At 45.0% G+C, this 22,732-nt stretch overlaps 1 protein-coding gene across 5 annotated transcripts in view; it reads left to right on the top strand.

Moving 5' to 3' along the window:
• coro2ba (coronin, actin binding protein, 2Ba) overlaps positions 1-22,732 on the top strand; it is a 169,390-nt gene that overhangs the window by 130,222 nt on the left and 16,436 nt on the right. For all 5 annotated transcript variants that reach the window (XM_078530066.1, XM_078530063.1, XM_078530061.1 and 2 more), the window contains 5 exons: positions 4,090-4,239; positions 5,631-5,795; positions 18,749-18,865; positions 20,051-20,155; positions 22,323-22,419. In XM_078530066.1, the coding sequence (XP_078386192.1) occupies positions 4,090-4,239; positions 5,631-5,795; positions 18,749-18,865; positions 20,051-20,155; positions 22,323-22,419 (634 nt within the window). The remainder of the gene's footprint in view (positions 1-4,089; positions 4,240-5,630; positions 5,796-18,748; positions 18,866-20,050; positions 20,156-22,322; positions 22,420-22,732) is intronic.

Genomic DNA, 22,732 nt, shown 5'->3' with positions numbered 1-22,732 from the left:
GGCACGGTCCACGTCCTCACCAGTCAGTGCGATGGCACACTCCTCAAAGTGAGGGGCCTAATGTGGGCCACTCCACCCCCGGTCTCGGACCCCTCCCTGCTGCTGTGAGCCAGCTTCTCCTGCATGAAAACAGATGGAGAGAGTGTGAGCAGGACACATGGCACTGGGTGGAATGTTTGTGTGGTGAGCGGTGCCCTGGATGGGATGAGGACGCGAGCTCCAGAGGGTATGAGCCTGATGGAGATGTGAGGGTGTGTGTGAGAGTTAGTGGTGTTGTCCCCTGAGGTGTGAGATTCCTGTGGATGTGTGATGGGTTTGTGAGTGTCTGAGTTGAGAGCGATGAGAAGAGTGAATTACCCTGGTGGAATGGATGAGACTGTTCATCCTGTGGTGGCACTGGGTGGCTGCCCTCTTTTGTAGGCATTGGCACTGACCACCGCTGTCACTGCCTCCCAAGCCCGGGAATAGTGAGATTGCTGCCCATCCTGCTGGCCGCGGGGTTAGAGGGCATCACGGTGAGCATCCACTGTGTCCAAGAGGTGCTCGAGGGACACATCATTGAACCTGGGGGCTGCAGTCTTTTTGCCTTTTGGGGCCATGGGCAGAATTTTTCACCCAGTTTGTGGGCGGGCCCGACCGGCTTGAGTGTGAAATAGCGCGTGACGACATTGGGCAAGTGTCCCGATGTTATCAGGCACTCGGGCGATATTTCGGGCGCGCGCGAGAGTCGGCAATGTGCCTGGCGACAGTTAAGAGGCCTATTAAGGCCATTAACATTGTAAATAACAGAGAGTTTTTGTTGCCCGTCCAATGTTACGTTTGGCGAGCGGGCAAATCGGCCAGGCAGCCTTTGGCTTTTCTGAGGAAACTTCACCTAAGGGATGGATGAGGTTTCCAATATTCATTTTAAAAAACATAAAAATGTTTGGACAGAATTTTCATCATCGGTATGTTCAGGTGACTGATTCTGATGCCAGGACATTGTTTAAAATCTTTATTTATTGTTTTTGAATTCTTCAGCTCCCTGCGACAGCTCTCTGCCTTCAGGGAGCTTTCGTTCCGCACTCCCCCCCCGCCCCCCCACCCCCCCACCCCCCCACGCTGACTTCAGCGCTCGCCCTCCTCCCGCCCCCACCCCGCCAGCACTGAGCTGATCAGTGTGTGTTTCACACTGTCCGGCCATTAATTGACAGGCCAGCGTGAAATTGCGGTTGGCGGTCTGTTCCCCGGCCGCTCCCGGGAACGCCGACGGCGGGCGTCCACTGAACTAAAAATGTCTTCTTTGTAGCAGTCGTGGGCGGGAGGCAGTGAGAGGTACAGAGAGGTGTGCCCACAGCTCGACTTTAAATACGGCGCCCAGTGTGATGAGGTGATGGCGTGGCGGGCGAATGAGTGCCCGCCCGCCATGGAAAGGGCATGTTTCCCAGTAACATCGTTTTAACCGCCCGCTACCGCACCAAGTGCAAATCTGGGACAATCCCGCCCCTGGTTTTAGGGAGAGGGGAGTTCATCCCCATCACCTTGTTTTCCTAACATAGTCCGTCTGATGCCCCTTTTGCTCGATGTCAAGACTCAGAATGGCTCACTGTACTCTCTAATACCTCCAGCGAATGCATTCAAATGTTACCGAGAGGAACCACACATACGAGCAGGGAAACAAATGGCGAAATTATCAGCCCAGCAGACACTTTCTCGAAAATCACATTAACGTTTCACTAATATAATGTGTTCCGTGCAGCATATCTCTCAGGTGAGACGTCAGTCTGTGGTCATGCCATATTACCAGTCTTCTAACACTATGGTCAGGCTGTTTCAGTCCCCTCTTTATTCCTCTGCTGTCCTGCTGGGTTGATTTATTTGCATTCTGCACCTACAAACAGGAGCAGAGAATATTCCAAGTAACTTTGCAGGGACCTATTTATAAAGCATGTGACTTGGAAGCAGTTTACCCTCTGGTTGAGGTCCGGCATCAGTCAGTCAGAATGAGGAGGTGACCTCCTAACAGGGTCATTCCCCGGGACAAGCCAGTTTTTTTCATGGAACCGGTTCTGAATGGGAATCAGCTGGAGTTTATAACAGCAGCAGAAAGAGCAGCATCGCCATCACTTGCAATTTTGTTTACCGTTTACTGCTTTTATGTTTGAGTCAGAGACGGAAACATTCTCTGTCTCTCTTCTGTTCCAATAAACTTCACATATCCCAACAACAACAACTTGCATTTACATAGCACCTTTAACATAGTAGATCGTCCCAAGATGCTTCATAGGGGCAAAGATCAAACAAAATTTGACAAAGAGCCAAATAAAGAGATATTAGGACAGGTGACCAAAATTTTAAGGCCATAGAATTATTACAGCACAGAAGGAGGCCATTTGAACCATCGAGTCCATGCTGGCTCTCTACAGAGCAATCCAGTCAGTTCTATCCCCCCGCTGTATCCTTACAGCCGTACAGGTTACAAGTGGTCACCCAATTTCCTTTTGAAATCATTGATTGCCCCCACTTCCACTACCCTCACGGGCAGTGAGTTCCAGGTCATTGTCACTCGCTGTGTGAAAAAGTTCTTCCTCACATCCCCCCCAACTCCTCTTGCCCAAAATCTTATGCCTGTGCCCCTTACCCCTTGTACTATCAGCGAATGGCAAGAGGTTTTAAGGAGGAGAGGTAGATGGAGGAATGGGAAGGTTAAGGTAGGGAAACCCGGAGTTTGGAACCTTGGCAGCTGAAGGCACAGCCACCAACGGTGAAGCAAGGTGCCCAAGAGGCAAAAACTGGAGGAGTGCAGAGGTCTCGGGGGGTTGAAAAATGGGGGTGGGCAAGAGGGCACGAGGTAGAGGACAAGTTTTAGGTCAGGTGCCAAGAAACGTTTCTTTACGGAAGAGATGGTCAACAGCTGGGACGGGTTTTACAAGGAAATGGGGGGGGTTCAGGCCAGAATATTGGACTCATTAGAAGTAAAACAGCTTGCTGCGGGAACAGGAAGATGGTAGAGCTGGGCTTTCAGGAGGGATGAGCTCCAATCGGGAGGAAGGCCCATCTCCATGTTGTGGTGTGTGGAATCCAATGGGTCTCAATTGATTAACAACATTATAAGATTATATTGTCCCTGAATTATTACCTTCAGGAGTCCCCCAGTATGGAAGCTTTGTCTTGGGTTACTCTCCTTTGGGGACAGTACAAATTCTGCTTGGTCTCTCGGATGGACTCAGTTTGATTGGTTTTTCTCTTTCAGGACTTAGGAAAGCCAGAGTTTTGTTCATTGAGTGGTCTCATAGGAACATGGGACTTAGGAGCAGGAGTAGGTCATTTGGCCATGAAAGCCTGCTCTGCCATTCCATAAGATCATGGCTAATCTGGTTGTGGTCTCAACTCCGCATTCCTGTCTGTCCTCCACAGTAACTGACTCCCTTGTCTGTCAAAAATCTAACCGGCCTTGAATAAATTCAATGGGCCAGCCTCTACTGCTCTCTGGGGAAGAGAATTCTGCATACTAACAACACCCTGAGAGAAAAAATGTCTCCTCATAGAACCATAGAAAAGTTACGGAGCAGAAAGAGGCCATTCAGCCCATCATGTCTGTGCCGGCCATAAAAAGGGTAAAAAAAGCTAGCCGCTCAATTTTAATCCCACTTTCCAGCACCTGGTCCATAGCCTTGCAGGTTACAGCAGTTCAGATGCGGATCCAGGTACCTTTTAAATGAATTGAACGTTTCAGCCTCAACCACCAACTGAATCCCAGATGCCCACCACCCTCTGGGTGACAAAATTTTTCCTCATGTCCCGTCTAATCTTTCTGCCAATCACCTTAAATCAATGTCCCCTGGTTATAGGCCCCTCAGCTAGAGGATCAAGTCTTTTCTGTCCACCCTAGCTAGGCTCCTCATAATTTTGTACACCTCAATCAGGTCACCCCTTAGCCTCCTCTGTTCTAAGGAAAACAATCCCAGCCTATCCCATCTCCCCTCATCACTGCAATTTTCAAGCCTTGGTAACAGTCTCATCTCAGTCTTAAAAGGGAGACGTCATTATGTTTTATTAAAATCTGAAAACCACTGTGTCTCAAATGATTTATTTTGTTTTTCTTCCCAGGTGAGATTATGGGAGATTCCGGAAGGTGGTCTGAAGCGGAATATGACAGAATCCATTCTAGAACTGTATGGACACAGTCGACGAGTTGGCCTTATTGAGTGGCACCCCACAACCAATAATATCTTATTTAGCGCAGGTTATGATTATAAGGTAAAGGATTCCATGAGTTTCCTCTCCCTCTTCTGCTTCACTTTGTTCTGGGATACATCTGAGTAAAGATTGTACAGAGGGAATGCTGCACTGTAATGAGTGCCGTCTTTCAGATGAGATTTAAACTGAAGCCATGTTTATCCTCTGGTTGGTGGGGGTGGGAGATCAAAGATTCCAAGGCATAATTCAAAGAAGAGCAAGGAAATTCTTCCGAGCGCCCTGGGCAATATTTATCCGTCGACCAATATCACGAAACACAGATTATGTTTTAATTTATTTCATTACTGTTTGTGGGATCTTGCTGTGCTCAAATTGGCTGCCATGTTTCCTGGATTACAACAGTGATTACACTTCAAAAGTACCCCATTGGTTGTAATGTGCTTTGGCACATCTTGAGGTTGTGAAAGGCGCTATGTAAATGCAAGTCTTTCTCACTTAAAAGCTTTATCACATCTTCAAGGTCACAGAGTGCTTTCCAGCCAATGGATTCTTTATGAAGCATTGTCTTTGTGTTATGTAATCAAATATGACAGCCACAGCATTGGTGCAGGGCAATGGGAGCTTTGCCTTGTCTGCATCTCGTGCAGTAACTGTCCTTAGACACTTCAACCACTCTGCAATAATATCGGCCTTCCTGGAGCGTTCTGCGGCACTTCAGAGAACAACGTGACTGGCTGGATGAAGAAATGCATGTTCAAATGATTGATTGTTTCACAAGATTGAAACTGGTCATGGGGAAGTGTAAAATTTTGCTCTCTGGGGCTGGGGAATTAGGCATTGACCTTTCAACCTGCGGCCAGAGTATGAAGCCAGCAGACTTATGGAGTGAAAATCTCCTCTGACATCTTATAGAACGTGTGTCGGGCATTTTAATTTGAGTGGCAGAATGCCCTAGTGTGGTAGCAGTTGGCAACCGCACTCAGCAAAACCGCTGATTGGCGTAGTAAATGAAGTAGGCTGGTGATCTCCTGATATTGGTCCTGAGACATGTTGTCAAGGCAGGGCAGAGGCCACTCTCCTCGGCTTCGAACTATTGTTGATTCGGTGAGGGATTGTTTGAGACGGCGTCTGAAATAGAAAACTTTCCTTCCTTTTACACTGACAGCCCTTTACTGGATGATCCTAAACCTCATAACGACAACAAAACATTGAAAAAAGGGGAGAAACCCTCACTAATTCAAAACCCCGGGGAAGGACGGGGAGGCCTGTGTAAAAAGATAGAGTCAATATCTAATTCACATCTGATAAAGTCTATGGGAAATCTCAGCTGTAAACACAGTGAGTAGAAAAGGAAGATGCCAGACATACTTGCCAACTAAAGCAAGTTCAGGCACTGGAAGCCATTCACCCACGAGACTTAAGATCTCAATGCAACCATTTCATTTTCCTAGATCCTGATCTGGAACCTCGACACCGGTGAGCCTGTGAAGATGATAGACTGTCATTCAGACGTTATCCTCTGCATGTCCTTTAACACGGACGGAAGCCTGTTTGCCACCACCTGTAAGGACAAGAAGCTGAGGGTGATTGAACCACGCTCCGGCCGAGTACTTCAGGTGAACAACTAAATGTTTCTTACAAAATCTGAGTAACTTTGAAATGGTGAGAAACCATTAAATGTTGCTATTCAGGGGGATTTGCGGGAGGGTCTGTAAAGTAACATGTAGGTGCAGCAAGCTATTGGGAAGGGAAATGATATGTTGTCCTTCATCGTAAGAGGATTGAAGTACAGAGGTAAGGAAATCTTGCTGCAAATGCGCAGCTTTTTAATCAGATAAAACCTAGAGCACAGCCTACAGTTTTGGCCCCGGTATCTAAGGAAGGACATCCTCGTCTTCCAAGGGGTGCAACTAAGGTTGACGAGACTGATCCCTTGGATGACAGGATTGGCCTGTGAGGAGAGATCGAGTAGAAAGGGCCTTACGCGCTCTGAAGTTTAGAAGAGAAAATTCATTGAAGTACATGATTCTGGGAGGGCTTGACAGGGTAAATGTCAAAAGGCTGTTCCCCTCAGCTCTAGGGTCCAGAAATAGGAGGCATAAGAGGGCAGCCATTTCTGATGGAGATGAGGGGAAATTTCTTCACTCAGAGGGCTGTGAATCTTTGGAATTCTCTATCCCAGAGGGCTGTGGGTGCTCCATCATTGAGTATATTCAAAGTTGTAATACACAGATATTTTAATCTAGGAGAATCAAAGGGATATGGAGATCGGGCGGGAAAGTGGAGTTAAGGTCGAAGATCAGTCATAATCTTATTAAAAGGCAGACCAGACTCAAGGAGCTGGGTGGTCTACTCCTGCTCCTATTTAATATGGTGTTATGCTTCACACAGTGTAATTCTGTGTTTTCTCCTAAAAAGGATATTTATAATAAGCAACAGCTAAAAGGGCTTCAATTGTCAATGAATTACTATCGGCACAATACGTGACAGCGACAACCTGTGAATGGGAAACTCTATTTTTTATTCATTTATGGGACGTGGGTGTAGCTGGCTGGGCGAGCATTTATTGCCCATCCCTAATTGCCCCTTGAGAAGGTGGTGGTGAGCTGCCTTCTTGAATCGCTGCAGGCAATGTGGTGTAGGTACACCCACAGTGCTGATAGGAAGGGAATTCCAGGATTTTGACCCAGCGACAGTGAAAGAACGGCGACATATTTCCAAGACAGGATGGTGTGTGATTGGGAGGGGAACCTACAGCTGGTGGTGTTCCCATGCGTCTGCTGCCCCTGTCCTTCTAGGGGATCGTGGGTTTGGAAGATGTTGTTGAAAGAGGCTTGGTGAGTTGCTGCAGTGGGCATATAACAGTCGGCCATGACCTTCTGCCTCACAGGAATTTGAACCCATGACCTTCTGCCTCAGAGTACTACCTACTGAGCCAGGAAAAGCTATATGGAGATAGCACAATAATGACAGTAAATTGAATACACTAATTATTTGGTGCCAAGAATCACTCCAGATTCCATGGGCCTCACCACACTACTGGGAGAAAAGCCAGATAAAAATCTACTCTAAAGACAGCATTGCCAGAAAATAGCAAAAGAAAAACAGATATTCACTTGTTAAGATATTCTCTGTTGCCAGGGAGATATCCCTAGCAACACCTGCTGGACTATCGGGCCTTGTTTTCTCAACAGACTTTTCTGTGTGGAGTTTTTCTAGGGTTGCTGTTTCATTCATAAAGCTAGTCAATACAGATTGCTTCAGAATCTGTAGAGGTTATTCTTCAACATCACTTTTGTATTGATGAAGTAAGAGACATTTTGTTGAAGCTTTTTGTCTTGCACTCATCAGGACAATTGGCAAGAATAAAGTATAAGGGAAAACAAAAAAATTATACTGTATGAGAAGGAAGTGCTGATTGGTTGGCAAGTGGACCCTGGTAGAGGTGTTACCATGGATAATGCACTAGTTGATGGTGAATGACAGTTAACTGCCAAATATTGTTTAAAATTTAAGCCAGGCAGCTTGACTGTGATTGGTCAAGGCATTGCCCTGAGGAATGAACCAGTGAATGGCTGCCACTTATTTTGTTTAGCTGAAACAGGCACGATGTGTCAACATGTTCTTTCCACCTGCAAAGAACAGGGCCCTGTGTATTAGTATATGTAGCTTCCAGTACACGCAAATGCGCCACATTGCGAGCCCAACTGACAATCTTAAACTGGTTGTCAGCATAGTTCTTAGCACACTAAGGGAGATCCATCACTTTTATTCGAACTACAAATAAGTATTTTGAAAAAAATTTCACCTGGAATGTGCTGCCTGAAAGGGTAGCGGAAGCAGATTCAATATTAACTTGCAAAAGGAAATTGGATATATACTTAAAAAGGAAAAATGTGCAGGGCTTTAGGGAAACAGTGGGAGAAGTGGGACTAACTGGGGAGCACAGGCACATTGGGCTGAACAAACCTCCTTAGAATCTGACATCTCAAAAGGAGGTCAATTTTGCTTAACTTATCGAGTGGGAATCCCACAGAAGTAGATGGAACATCTGTTTTACAGTACAAATCGGAAAGCAGCACGACTGCTCTGTCCTGGTCTTTATGCTCCACATGAGCCTCTCCTTGCTTCTACTTCAGAGCGTACATCACCGAATCCTTCTGTTCCTTTCTTCCTCATGTGTTTGCCCAGCCCCCCTTTAATGCATTTACACTATTTTGCTTCAGCTACTCCCTGTGGTAACGAGTTCCACATTCTTGCCATTCCCGGGATAAAGAATTCTGAATTCCTATTGGATTTATGAGTGACTATTATTTATGGCCCCCAGTTTTGGGCCAGAATCTTCCATTATGGAGTCTAAGTTTGGTGGCGGGCACAGAGGTGGGAATGATTTCCGCTGGGATGGGTAGGACGGCTGACCCCGCGTGATCTTACGCTGTCCAGTTCATTACATGTGCATTCGCGTGGAGTTTGCTGATTCCCGCGGTGGGGCAGGCAGGAAGTCACCGCCCCCACCATTACCTCATGGGGTCAAAGGTCCAGGCACCACATTTAAAGGGCACCCGGGCAGCCTACACTATCCCTTTCCACTTTGCCCGGCCATTGCTCCACCCTTCCCCACTAACCCTTCCCCACCTTCCTTGATCATCCTTCATGTACCTTGCACTGCAGCCACCCGCTCTCAAGCAGGGCCTGGCATTTACAGACCCTCCCCCAAGAGGACAATGCAGCGGCAACTCACTGTTAATCATGGAGGAAGTCTACCTCGCCAGGTGCATACCACCTATGTGCAATCGTGAATATGAACGTTCTAAATTCTCGCTGGCGGGGAACGTAATTTGGATGGGGCACTTAATTCCGTTGAGGTGACCTTTTAATGAGCGTTGCAAAAAGTCTTCCTGACATCATTCGTCGTGAAGGAACTTAATTGCTGAAGTTCATCCCACCATCGGGAATCTGATTTTTGGCTTCACGCCAAATAAACCTCCCCGTCCACCAAGCTTCCGGCTGCTGGTGGGCCTGGAAGATTCCGCCCTTGGCCTCACCTGCAAGTGGAAACATCTTCTCTACGTCTACCCTATCAAACCCTTGGTGCTGTAAATAAGTATCATTACATGCTACAATCGTTAAGAAAAGGTCTTGGTGGCAGCCTCCTGTCTTGTAAGTTGATGGTTTGCACCCGTGATGGTCAACTCTGCGCTAAGCATCGCCTGATATGGCTCAAGAACACCACCACTCCGGCATGGCAGACTCTTCACTTGCTGCAGAGGAAAACAGAGGGGCTGAGAAGGTTGGGAGACAGTGGCTGATGGCTGTGACCTCTGGAGGCTAATTGTTTGGCAAGGCATTGGAAGAGGGGAGCTGAAATGAGAAACTCAGCTCAATGAGAAGAGAGCCCAGAGAAAACAGAGACCCAGAGAATCATTCTCATTAAACAGGAATTAAAATGAATTAACAATCAGTTTTCAAGAATGGAGGTTGAACTTGGAGCTGTTACAAGGTCTCCAGTCCAGGGTTTACAATCGATCCGTGCTCATTGATTATTAATGATATTCTTCGCATTTCCCCTTGGACAGGCCCTACTCTAATTTGAAAGGTTCAGCCTTTCTTCTCAGTTACTCCACAGAATCAAAATGTGTAAAGAAGCAGAAAACAGTTTAAGGTTACAGAATATAACCAGGAGATAGAATCTATCCACATCCAGGCCAGCAGTCTGCATCAAAGTAATGCATTGCTGAATGTGGGTAGTGTGTTTTTATAATGATATGAAGCACTAATCACTCATAAGGGACTGTGTAAGCATGTTGTGGGTTTATTTATTTAAACTAGGCACAAGAACATATATACATGAGTAGAAAGCTTGAAGACAACAGCGGGGCTGTGTCTGCTGTGCTCTGCTCACAGGCCAAAGTGAAGCTAAAACTGGATCACATGACACACTTCCCTTCTAGTGATGTCCTGCTGCAATCCCTTAAAGGCATGTTACAAAATCCCGCTTTCCTTTTAAAGATACTTCCCTCCCCACTTCTTGATCCTAGGCCCAACCATCTTCAACTGCTTCATCAATGATCTTCCTTCTATCACAAGGTCAGGAGTGGGGATGTTCGCTGATGATTGCACAATGTTCAGCACCATTCACAACTCCTCAGATACTGAAGCAGCTCATGTCCAAATACAGCAAGACCTGGACAATATCCAAGTTTGGGCTGACAAGTGCCAAGTAACATTCATGCCACACAAGTGCCGGGCAATGACCATCTCCAACAAGAGAGAATCTAATCATCTATAAGGAAACTTTTAAAACTGCAAGAGAAGGTGCCCAACGTGCGCAATAAAAATGTGGGTACAGAATTTCCAAGTTTACAGTTGGGACAATAAGTTCACATCCAGGATCCCACAGAAGGTACATAGTGACAGCCGAGGTGACAATGATCTGCTTGGAACCAAGGCACAATGGTGAGACGTAACCGAGGATCAATTAGATCCATTCCAGCTCCTGAACCACTGTGCAGTCCTGAATGAAACTGGGAACAATATCCCACAGATCACTGTGAGCAATTAAAGAAACCTCCAGACAAGGTTACCTTCACAAGACCTGGGTGTAGCAGTAGATTACCTCCATGCTTTAGAGACTCATAGATTCATCAGTTCTGTACGCTCTTGTAATAGTAACTAAGCATGAACATGTATTGTAAATAGCTTTTTCTAAATTCTTTCATGGGATGTGGGCATTGCTGGCTAGACCAGCATCTATTGCCCATCCCTAATTGCCCTTGAGAAGGTAGTAATGAGTTGCCTTCTTGAACCGCTGCAGTCCACTTGGTGTAGGTATACCCACAGTGCTGTTAGGGAGGGAGTTCCAGGATTTTGACCCAGCAACAGTGAAGGAACGGCGATACATTTCCAAGTCAGGATGGTGAGTGACTTAGGAGGGGAACTTCCAGGTGGCAGTGTCCCCATGTGTCTGCGGCCATTGTCCTTCTAGATGGTAGCAGTCATGGGTTTGGAGTCTTCTCATCTTCTCACCCAATCTATGCCTATGTGTCAGTGATGATGAAGTTGTTGAAGAAAACAGGTCACAAAGATTCTGATATGGTGACCTGCCTGCCTTTAAAATGACTCCCTTGGAGATGCCTAATTCATCCCAATAAAACCAAAATGGTTTCATGTGTTCATGGACGTGCTGAATTGAATTAGGCTATCCATCAATGATGGTTTTCCACAGTCTCTGCAGTGTAGAATCTTTCACTGTTTCTTGTTGCTGCTGGCATTTGCACTGCACAAAATGTACCAGATCAATTGACAGACTTGCATTCCCATGCAAGTGTCATGTTGCAGCTCCCTTGAAATTGCCAATTTTTGAAAAAATATTCTGGATATTTTGATGTTAGGTCATGAACTGAGATGACAGGAGTAGTTTCCGAGCTTGATCTGCCATATGAGGTCTGACTGATTCCATGGATTGTCACTAGTGCGAGGACACGGCATGTCGGTAGACCTGCGATTTCTGGGCCTTTAGCCTCTGCGATGTAGAGCATCTGTGGTTGTACTTGCGCTCCAGGACTATGGATCCTGCACATGGAATTAGTGAACCGTTGTACACTGAAAGTTGTGCAGTAGTGGGTTTCGCCATGGCCTTCCATGTCTGTGGATACACGTCTTTCAGAATTCGCAGGGGTAATATGATGGCACTTGCCGCTGTGTCAACCTTGGCCAATAACGAACAGTTGCCAACTTTCTTAGGACAGGTAATTTGAATCTCAGCAAACATTTCGGATAGTGTAACGGCGCTTATGTTTTCCACAAGATTGATGGTGTGAAACGTGTTCACCGTTCATTGTCTTGTCGTGCACATCATCCACATTTTCTGGCTTGTCAACACAATCTGTTACTTGTTGTACCTCATGCACTGAGCAGGCTCTTATTAAGCAAATCCTTTTCTCCCTTCCTGAAAGCAGGGCTGCCAACTCCGGTTGGAAGTATTCCTAGAGGTTTCATCACATGATCTCCTATCTCTAACTGCCCCACCCAATCAAAGAGCCATTTTTCACAGCTCCAAACCTTCTCCTTCAGGTGCCAGGCCCTAAGAGGGCGTTGGCGACCATGGACTTCCATTGGACGGGTCCATGATTATGCTTGGCAAAGTACTGCCGTGGTTCGCCCTTGTCTTCTGCAGCCTGGCTGATCAAGAAACTCTCCTGCTCTTACCGCCTGCCATCAGGCCTATTGGAAAGATGTACAGGCTGATGATCAATCTGTTTGACCGCATTATGAATGCTCCTTCCGTGGCCATCAAGTCCTGAAGTGACGTGAACCCGGAGTTTCTGGCCCAGAGGTAGAGACACCACCACTGCAGCACAAGACCTCCCACAGCCCCAATACTTTCATAAAAATGAAAATGGAAAACACCCCATTTTTCTTAATACCCCTGCCTATAGCTCGTCTCCTGGGCGTAGCGCGCAGCATCTCCAGGAGATTAATCTTTAGTTTCTGGAACCTCCAGGGCAATCCTAGAGGATTGGCAACCATAGCTTAGGCCCGTGATTTTAACATCTTGATGGAGGACAGAGACCCTAACTATCCCTAATCGAAAAGCGGAATACTGCGAATGCTGGAGATCTGAAGTAAAAACAGAAAATGCTGGAAACACTCAGCAGGTTATGGCAGCATCCATAGAGAGAAACAGAGTCAGCTTTTCAGGCCTCCTAGCAACCGTTCTCCGTGCCTGACTCAGGCTATTTTGACCATTGGACCACAGAGTATTAAAGAAAGGAAGTTCTACTGGACTTTTATAATACACTGGTTAGGCCCCAGCTGGAGTGCCACAGTTTAGGAAGGATGTCAAGGTATATTTTTTTTTGTTCATTCAGGGGATGTGGACAGCCTGAATTTGTCCTTTTGAGAGCAGTTCAGAGTCAGCAACGTTGCTGTGGGACTGGAGTCACATAGGGACAGGTTTCCTTCCCTAAAGGACACCAGTGAACCAGATGGGTTTTTATGACAATCAATATTAGTTCCATGGTCACCATTACTGAAACTAGCTTTCAATGCCAGAGTTATTTTTTAAATTAATTGAATTTAAATTGCACCAGCTGCCATGATCAGATGTGAACCCCTAACCACAGAGCATTAAGCCTGGGCCCCTGGATCGCTAGTCCAGTGGCATTCCCGCCATGCCACCACCCCCCCTGATGGATGGGTGTGGGGGCGGGTGTGGTGTATAGGGGAGATTCCCTACAATGATGAGAGACTTCAACTATGTGGAGACACCGGAGAAGCTGGGGTTTAGTGTCTTAGAACAAGGAAGGCTAAGGGGGCATTTATTAGAGGCACTCAAAATTATGATGGGTTTTGGAAAAGCCATAAAAATAAATTGTTTCCAGTGGCAGGAGGGTTGGTAAGCAGGGGAAACAGATTTAAGATCATTGGCAAAATTAGCAAGGAGGGAGATGAAGAGAATTTTTTTTAAATATATGCAGTGAGATGTTATGATGAGGAATGCACTGCCTGAAAGGGTGCAGGAGGGAGGTAGTAACTTTCAAAAGGGAATTGATTATACAGTTGAAAAGGGAAAAAAAAAACATTGCAGGGCATTGGAGAAAGAGGAGAGTGGAAATATTGGATAACCCTTTAAAAGAGCTGGCACAGGCATAATGGGCTGAATGGCCTCTTTCTGCACAGCACCAGCACAGGCATAATGGGCTGAATGGCCTCTTTCTGCACAGTACAGATATGATCAATGACACCGTCAAGCCCAGTCCTGTTCTCATGCACTTTCCAGTTTTACAGCAATCAGGGATTATTATCCTGGTTCAATTGTCACTTCTTACCCCAGGGTCTCGGAGGTTGTAGATATTTAATATCACAACTGCTGTCATGGCAGAGATCAGGTAATTCAGAGCAGAACATTAATTGAAGCTGGAAAGCCTGTGATCCTTTCTGCAACATGGTCAAGGAGATGTTCTTTTTGCCTTTCGCCTGGCTCCAGTGTGAAGCAGTTCCTGGTAAAGCAGCTTGCCAACAGTCAGTCAGTGTTGTAATTTCCCTTGGCAGCTTCGTGCTTAGTGCTTAAAATTCCTTTGCTTGCAACATTTTGATAACTGTGGCATAACCAGGCACACAGCTTGTCGGAGAAAGGCAGTGGCTATGTTTCTTAAGATTTCTGTCTACAATTTAGAACTAAATTACCAACTACAGCACAAACCTGCATTTGTATAGCACCTTTAACATAGAAAAGCTCCCAAGATGCTTCACAGGAGGATGGGAGGAAAATGAATCTGAGCCAATGAAGGAGAGGTTAGGACAGGGTTTGGCCAAAGAGATGGGATCCAAGGAGAGTCTTAAAGGAGAAGTGTGTCGTGGAGAAGTTTAGTGAAGGAATTCCAGAGTGTGGGGACCAGCAGGCAGAGGGGTGTATCAATAATTCAATTTATTTATTGTTGCTAGGGGGAAGATTAGTTGTCAGTATACCTCTGTGCACAAATCTACCCGGTGAAAGGTCACAGTGCAACTGTAGTTTCAGAACTCAAGGCCAAAACAATGAAAGCCAGCAAATCTTGGCATAGAACTCTGCACAGTCATTTCTTCTCTTTTTTTTTCAATTAAGAACTTAGGACAAATGTTCCTTTTAATTCATTTTTAATTTCAGCAAAATATTTCCTATGAAATAAAACAGCAAAATATTTAAATGTAATAGGGTGGGTTGAGTCTGTTTTACAGGGGCGTTTGATTTGAGACAAATTCCAAAGAACATACATTCAAGTTACCAATTGTTGTTTTTTTTTTAAATACAGTATTTATTGACATTTCCTGAAAACCCATAAACAAAAGACTAAAAAGAATGACTTGGTGGGGGAGGCGAGAAGAAAACGCACAAAAGCCTGGATTAGGTGGTTGTAGGGTGAAGAAGATGTCAGAGGTGGAGAGTATTCCTTATCTTTATTGGGGTGCGGGCGTTGTTGGCAAGGCCAGCATTTGTTGCCCATCCCTAATTGCCCTTGAACTGAGAGGTTTGCTAGGCCATTTCAGAGGGCAGCTAAGAGTCAACCACATTGCTGTGGGTCTGGAGTCACATGTAGGCCAGACCAGCTAAGGATAGTAGATTTCCTTCCCTAAAGGGCATTAGTGAACCAGATGGGTTTTTAACGGCAAAGCTGGTGATGGTTTTATGGTCACCATTACTGAGGTTAGCTTTCACTCCCAGAATTATTCATTGAGCCTAAATTCCATCAGTTGCCATGGTGTGATTTGAACCCATGTGCCCCAGAGAATTAGCCTGGGCCTCTGGAATACTAGCCTAGTGACATTACCACTATGCCACCATCTCCTCTATCAAGGCTATGGAGGGTGTTGTATATTTTATACATCTCAGTGCAATGCAGAGATAACACTAGTTTCTAAGTGTGCAACAGGATTATTTACAGTCCTTCAAAGTATCTCTGCAATCACAAACTCATGCTCACAGCTCAGCTTCTAGTTGCTAGCAGCTTGTGTTTACTCAAGTTCTGGGTCATCACCCAGGCTTAACCAATTAAGCACAATGAGCATAGATCAGTTACCAGACTGGCATAATCAAACACAGAACAATTGAACCATTGAACACTACAGAGAGGTTTAAACACAAGGATGAACACTTAATATTTTAAGCGGTCTGGGAAACAGATGCCAATCCTTCAGGAGTCTCCAATGAATTAGAGATTAATCTCCAACACATTGTAACGAGCAACACCCAGGAGAAAAATCATACATTTTATTTCTTTAGTGTGTTTTTTTCCATTTTGCTTTAACTTCAATTTATTAATTATAAAAATATTGGAGATGGGTAAAATGGCTGTTTGATTGGGAGGAATGGATAAAGGTAGGAGGCCATGTGTTGAAAGCTCCAGGAATATATCCAACAAGTGAAGGTAATATTTTAACAGAGAAAGGATTAGTTAGCTAACAGGAAACAGAGAGTAAGGATAAATGGGGCTTTTTTGGGTTGGTGAGCTATAAGTAGTGGAGTCCCACAGGGATCAGTGCTAGGGCCTCAACTATTTATAATCTATATCAGTGACTTGGATGAAGGTAGCTAAATTTTCTGATGACACCAAGATAGGTAGGAAAGTAAGTTGTCAAAAGGAGGTAATGAGCCCTTAAAGGGGCTCATAGGTTAAGTGAGTGAGAGGGCAAAATTTTGGCAGATGCAGTATAATGTGGGGAAAATGTGAACTTGTCCACTTTGGAAGGAAGAATAGAAAGGCAGTGTATTATTTAAATGAAGAGAAATTGTAGACAGTGGTACGAAGGGATCTGGGTGTCTGGTACAGATATAGCAAGTGATTAGGAAGGCGCACGGAATGTTGACATTTATTGCACGGGCAATGGAATATAAAATTAGGGAAGTTTTGCTACTGTTGTACAGGGCATTGGCAAAACCACATCTGGAGCACTTGTGTACAGTTTTGATCTCATTTAAAAAAGGACATCATTATGTTCGAAGCAGTTGAGAGAAGGTTCACTCGACTCATTCCTAGGGTGAAGGGCTCATCTTATGAAGAAAGGTTGAACAGGTTGGACCTTTCCCCATTGGAGTTTATTAGAATGAGAGGTGATCTTATTGAAGCATATAAGGTCATGAGGGGGACTTGTTGGGTAGATACTGGGAGGATGTTTCCTCTCATTGGGGAGACTAGAACCAGGGGATACAGTTTAAGAATAACAGGTCTCCTTTTTAAGACAGAGATGAGGGGAAATTTTTTTTCTCAGAGGGTCGTTAGTCTGTGGAATTCTCTTCCCCAAAAAGCAGTGGAGGCTGGGTCATTGAATTTATTGAAAGTTGAGTTAGATATATTTTTGATAGAAAAGAAAGTCAAGGGTTAGGGGGGGCAAACAGGAAAGTGGAGTAGAGACCACAACCAAATCAGCCATAAATGGCAGAGCAGGCTCGAAGGGCCAAATGGCCTACTTCTGCTCCTAAATCCCATGTTCCTATGTCCCTAAGGCTTGGCAACCCCATCTGTAAGCCAGTGTAGGGGTAATGAGTGAGCAACACATGAGACAGGACTGGAAAGACTTTGCACAGTTTTATATGGGTTGAAGTTTATGGAGGATAAACAGCAGGATGCCTGGAATCACTGTCCGAGAATGGCATTTTAAAGTTATTGGAAAGCAACTGTGACATTCACTAGAACCCGAATGAGTCGGCAAATTAGAAAAGAAATAGCAGAATCCATGGGTGAATGATCCAAATATGACACAAGCAGCAGGGAGGATAATGGGGTTGATGTCACTGACCAAGGTCACTGACAGCTTTCAGAAGGGCAGCTTGATATATTTACCCACATTTCCAGGGAGCTTGAGGAACCCTCTCCACCCCAATCGCTGATGTCTTGTGAGGTCAAACTGTGATCGCTGAGCCCACGAGTTGTTCTGGATTGGTTCGATTTTTGCAGAAAAAGCAACACAGATATATTTCAGAGAGTTAAATATTTAAACTGCTGCTTGGTATCTCTATTACATTACGCCATGAATAATACAACCACACAAGGCCGTTCAAATATCAAATGTATCTCAGCTGGTCATTTCTCCTTGAAGCCTTTGCACTGTGTTAACATGTTAGAGAATGTAGCCTGTATCAGTGTAAAAACTTTTCAATATTACATTTAAAAAATAGTCATTTAGAAGATATACTTTAGAGAAGAAAGTATAAGACAACATTATAAGCTGAAAGGCTAAGGGGATGGAAATGCAGGTTGGAGATAGACTACAACATTGAAGCTCCAATTCAGCAGCCCCTGCGCTTGTATCTATGCAAGGCTCCATGTAACTCTTACCCCTTTTTATATTTATGTGTGAATTATGACTGTCTTGAGACATCAAAAACAGACAGCGGCACATAATGGTGAGAATTATTGGATCAGAATTTACCGCAAAAATCATGGTAAGGCAAATGGTGCTCACCATTATTTAAGCACAAATTGGACAGCAGCTTCCTGTGAGTGTAAATGCATGGTGAAACGTGAAAATTGGAAGTTACTGTCAAGATGCACCACTCCTCGGTAAACAGTGTGAAAACGGCATCTCACTGTCTGGCCCCCCCCATTTAAATGTATTGAATGGCGTAAAGTTGCTGTACTGACAGCATAGATATAGACGGAGCTTGCTGTAGAATGTTAGCAATTGTCCATTTCAGTGGACGTGTCAAATTTTAACGTGATAAATCTTAATTACTGCCAAACTACCTCTCTGATACTGAAAATTAATTTTTACAAGTGTGGAGTCTCATTCCTTCATCTTGTAATTATTGCTGGAGTTTCTTTTTAATATTAAATGATTTATTTTTTACTTCTCTCTGTCTCTATTTTTCTCTCTCTCTAAATTGAATCCTTCTTTCTCTCTATTTTTCTTTCTAAGCCAGATTTGACATTTAGTCCATTATTGTAACCAACACTTCCTGGTTTATACTCTGCACTGTTCAACAATACCCAATGTGGGGAAGAGCTGAAAGGGTTAATAAGGATCCAAGCAAGTCCATTTTACTGCAAGACAATATAAAACATAACTGAAGTGATCTCCCCTGTCTCTGCAGGAAGCAAACTGCAAGAACCACAAAGTGAACCGGGTGGTGATCCTTGGGAATACAAAGAGGTTGCTTACCACAGGCGTGTCCAGATGGAACACCAGACAAATTGCTCTCTGGGATCAGGTCAGTGCAACAAAAATAACAGGTTCAACAGAATCTCTCAGGCCTTCAATGTACTGGAAATCCAGGGAGTAGGGGTGAAGCTTTCTGTGCGATGCGATTGTTTGAAGTGATGGATGGCATCTAGAACTGAACTTTCTGCACTGAGGCTGCTCAGTGCCAAGGTCAAAGAGCAATGGGATTAGAGCCGCCAACTCTGGTTGGCCATACTCCTGGAAGTTTCATCACATGACCGCCAGTTTCTAACCTGCTCGCTAATGTTCTTTAGGGAAGGAAACCTGCTGTCCCCACCCACGGTGGCCTATATCTGACCTCAGCCCCACATCAAGGTGATTGAGTCTTACCTGCCCTCGGGAGTGTTGATTGTATCGAAATTGCCACCAGCAGATCAAGACAACACCCCAGTGCCACTTTCCCAGGGAAGGGTATCAGATGTCAGCCTTACCAGTGACACCCATATCCTGAGAATGAATTACTTTTTCTAAAGTTAGGTTAATAAAGGGATAAATTAAACTGACTACCAGTGAGTTACATCCAAGGGGTAAGGAGTGGGCAGCAAACAAAATTTGCACAGATGAGCTGTGCCCAATTCTCCAACAATTCTTAATTAACCAGCAATGGGCATGTGAGGGTGGCATGAGATGGGTCATCTCTCTTTCCCCTTTGGCCAACATTCATCCCTCAACCAGCACCACTAATCAGGCATTTCGTCACATTGCTGTTTGGGGAATCTTCCTGTTGTTAAAATGGTGGTTGTGTTTTCCTAGGGTTACTGTACTTCAGAGTGGACAACGCTTTCAGGTGTTTCTGAGAGATGTGATAAGTTTTTTTTCATTTCATTCATTCATGGGACTGGCAAGACCGGCATTTATTTTCACACAACTGATGACTGGCTTGCTAAACAACCTCAGAGGGCAGTTAAGAGTTAATTGCTGTGGGTCTGGAGTCACATATAGAGCAGGCCAAGGTAAGGACAACAGATTTCATGCCCCAAGGACATTAGTGAACCAGATGGATTTTTACAACAGATCCAGTGGGTTCACTTATACCAGCTTTTTAAGTCCTGATATATTTAATTAACTGAATTGAAATGCTCCAGCTGTTCTGGTGGGATTTGAATTCATGTCTCCAGGTCTTTAGTCCAGGCCTCAGGCTTTCATTTAACTCAAGTCCTCTTTCTTTCTTCAGGAAGACTTATCGATGCCAGTTAAGGAAGAGGAAATCGATGGACTCTCTGGGCTCCTATTCCCTTTCTATGATGTTGATACTCACATGCTTTACTTAGCTGGAAAGGTAGGTTATCAGTCATTTAACAACAAATTATGATGTGGAGGGAGGAGCTATTAATATAATAACACCAAGCAATAGCACGCAGTACATCTTTCAGCTCTACCCACTAACGCTATTTTATGCTTGGCCATGTGGGGAAAGTCTCTCAGTCTAGATAAGATCATGAGAATTAGGAACCAGGGGCAGCATTTTCCCGTTGGCGAACGGGGGATGGGGTGAGGGCAGGGCCCACTCGCCAACGCGTAAAATGACGTGCGGTGAAGTCAGGCGGGCGTCCTAACGTCACCGCGCATCACTTAGATTGTCAGTTATTGGCTGCGCGCCCGCCGAACTGTCAAAGGCCTGTTAAAAACTAATTAAAACAATTAAATGGGCTGCCCTGTCCAACCTTAAGGTTGGGGGGGGCGGCAGGTGAAGAGCCCAGGCAGCCTTCGCATTTTTCATGGAACCTCATCCACAGGCTGGATGAGGTTTCATGAAGTATTTACAAAAAAAAATTTCCAAAATTTCATTAACATGTCCCAGCCCATGTGACACAGTCACATGTGGGGACATATTTCAAAAGTTTAAAAATCCTTTATTTAAAAGTTTAACACGGAAACAAATCTCACTGAGGCACCTCCGCAAAACAGCGCAGGGAATCACTCAGGGAATCCACCCCCCACCTGCACTGGGAGCGCTCAGCGCTTCCGGGCGAGCGTCACGGTGGGCGGGCCGTAATTGGCCCGAACACATAAAATGGCGGCGCCGATCGGATTCACGTCCACCCCCGCCCGCCCCCGCGACGGGGAGAAATTTCTGGCCCAGGAGTAGGCCATTCGGCCCCTCAAGCCCGCTCCAGCATTCAATAGGATCATGGCTGATCTGAACTTGGCCTCAACTCCACTTTCCTGCCTGTTCCCCAGAACTCTCGACTCCGCTATAGTTCAAGAACCTGTCCAATTCCGCCTTGAATATTTTCAATGACTTAGCCTCCACAGCTCTCTGGAGGTGGAGAGTAAAGATCCACGTCCCTCAGAGAAAAAAACTCCTCATCTCTGTTTGAAATGGGTGACCCCTTATTTTGCAGCTATGCTCCTTAGTTCTAGATTACCCCATGAGTGGAAATATCCTCAATGTCTACCCTCGTAAGCCTCCTCAGAATTTTATATGTTTGAATAAGCTCACCTCTCAATCTTCTAAACTCCAGTGGGTTTTGGTCCAACTTGTTCAACCTTTCCTCATAAGGCAACCCTTTCAATTATATTTTAAAGGGGCGATTCTTAACCTTTCTCTGGTATCAGGGCCCTCATCACCAGGCAAGTTTTAACCTGCTAATATCACAACATCATTTCTAGATGGATTTTCTTTGAGCAATTATTAGACCCATGGGTCTCTCACGGTCAATGTCCTGCTGTAGCTCTGACAGGTGAGCAGCGAGAGTCCCCTAGGGTCAGCTTGGGGGTTCTGTTGGTCTCTGGACAGAATAGCATTGGGGGACTAGGATTACCCGATTGGAAATTTAAGACCTAATTGTCAAATGGAAAAATATATGGGGAAATGATTTTTCTGCTTTTATGTGGAGCCCTGAGTTTGCATACACAGGTTAAAATTGAGCAGATACAGAGAAACCATTTCTCCAGGTTGGGGAGTCAAATACTAGGGAAGGTAAACTTAAAATCAGACCTGGAGAGAAGTCAGGAAGCGATTTTTCGAACCAAGGTGTAAACCTGGAACTCTATCTACCAAAAAGCTGCAGATACGTGAAGTCAATTGAAAATGTTAAAACTAAGATTGATAATTGTTTGTTGGGTAAGGACAAGGGATGTGGAGTGAAAGGTGGGTAAGTGCAGCTGAAGCGTATGATATGATACATGATCAAATTGAATGGCGGAGCAGATGTGAGGGGCTGAATGGCTTTCCCTGTTCCTATTTTGCACATCACTTATCACACGTTCAACCATGGCTGACTTGTGCAGTGATGATGGCGTGTGATTCTCAATGCTGCCTGGACAGTAACCTGGAAGAGTGGATCACCTGCCCGGCTATCATCTAATTGAAATGAAGATGGCAGAAATGGGACCCAGTCTGTCAGGTTACCGACCAATCAGTGACATTGAAAATCCCCCACCCACCCCCCCCAATAGAATGAGCGTTTTTTACTTCTATTACCTAGTTTTCTTTCTCACAGGGCGATGGGAATATTAGATATTATGAAATTAGCACCGAGAAACCATACCTCCACTATTTGATGGAATATCGCTCACCTGCTCCACAGAAAGGGATGGGTAAGATCTCACATTATTACCAGTCATTTCATAAATGATTGTGACAAACGTTAATGAGAAGCAGTGAGGCTCTCCCACATTGGTTAATGAAACCAGTGCCCATTCTATCCCCATTGCCCAGTAAAATGGTGAGTGGTCCAAGCTTCAGCTGAGAGTTCCTGGAGCAAGTGAATACACTGGAAAAAGCCAGAGTACAATTGTTCCTTAACTCAACAAAACTCTAAATACGGCCACAAGGCTGAATGTAAAGGGTGCATGAGGTTGTTGTTGCCGGCAAGCAGCCAATTGGCAGCTAAACTACCTGCGATGTACC

Source organism: Cetorhinus maximus, chromosome 26 (genome assembly GCF_964194155.1).
Source record: "Cetorhinus maximus chromosome 26, sCetMax3.hap1.1, whole genome shotgun sequence".
Taxonomy (NCBI): domain Eukaryota; kingdom Metazoa; phylum Chordata; class Chondrichthyes; order Lamniformes; family Cetorhinidae; genus Cetorhinus; species Cetorhinus maximus.
This window is presented reverse-complemented; position numbering and strand designations above follow the sequence as displayed.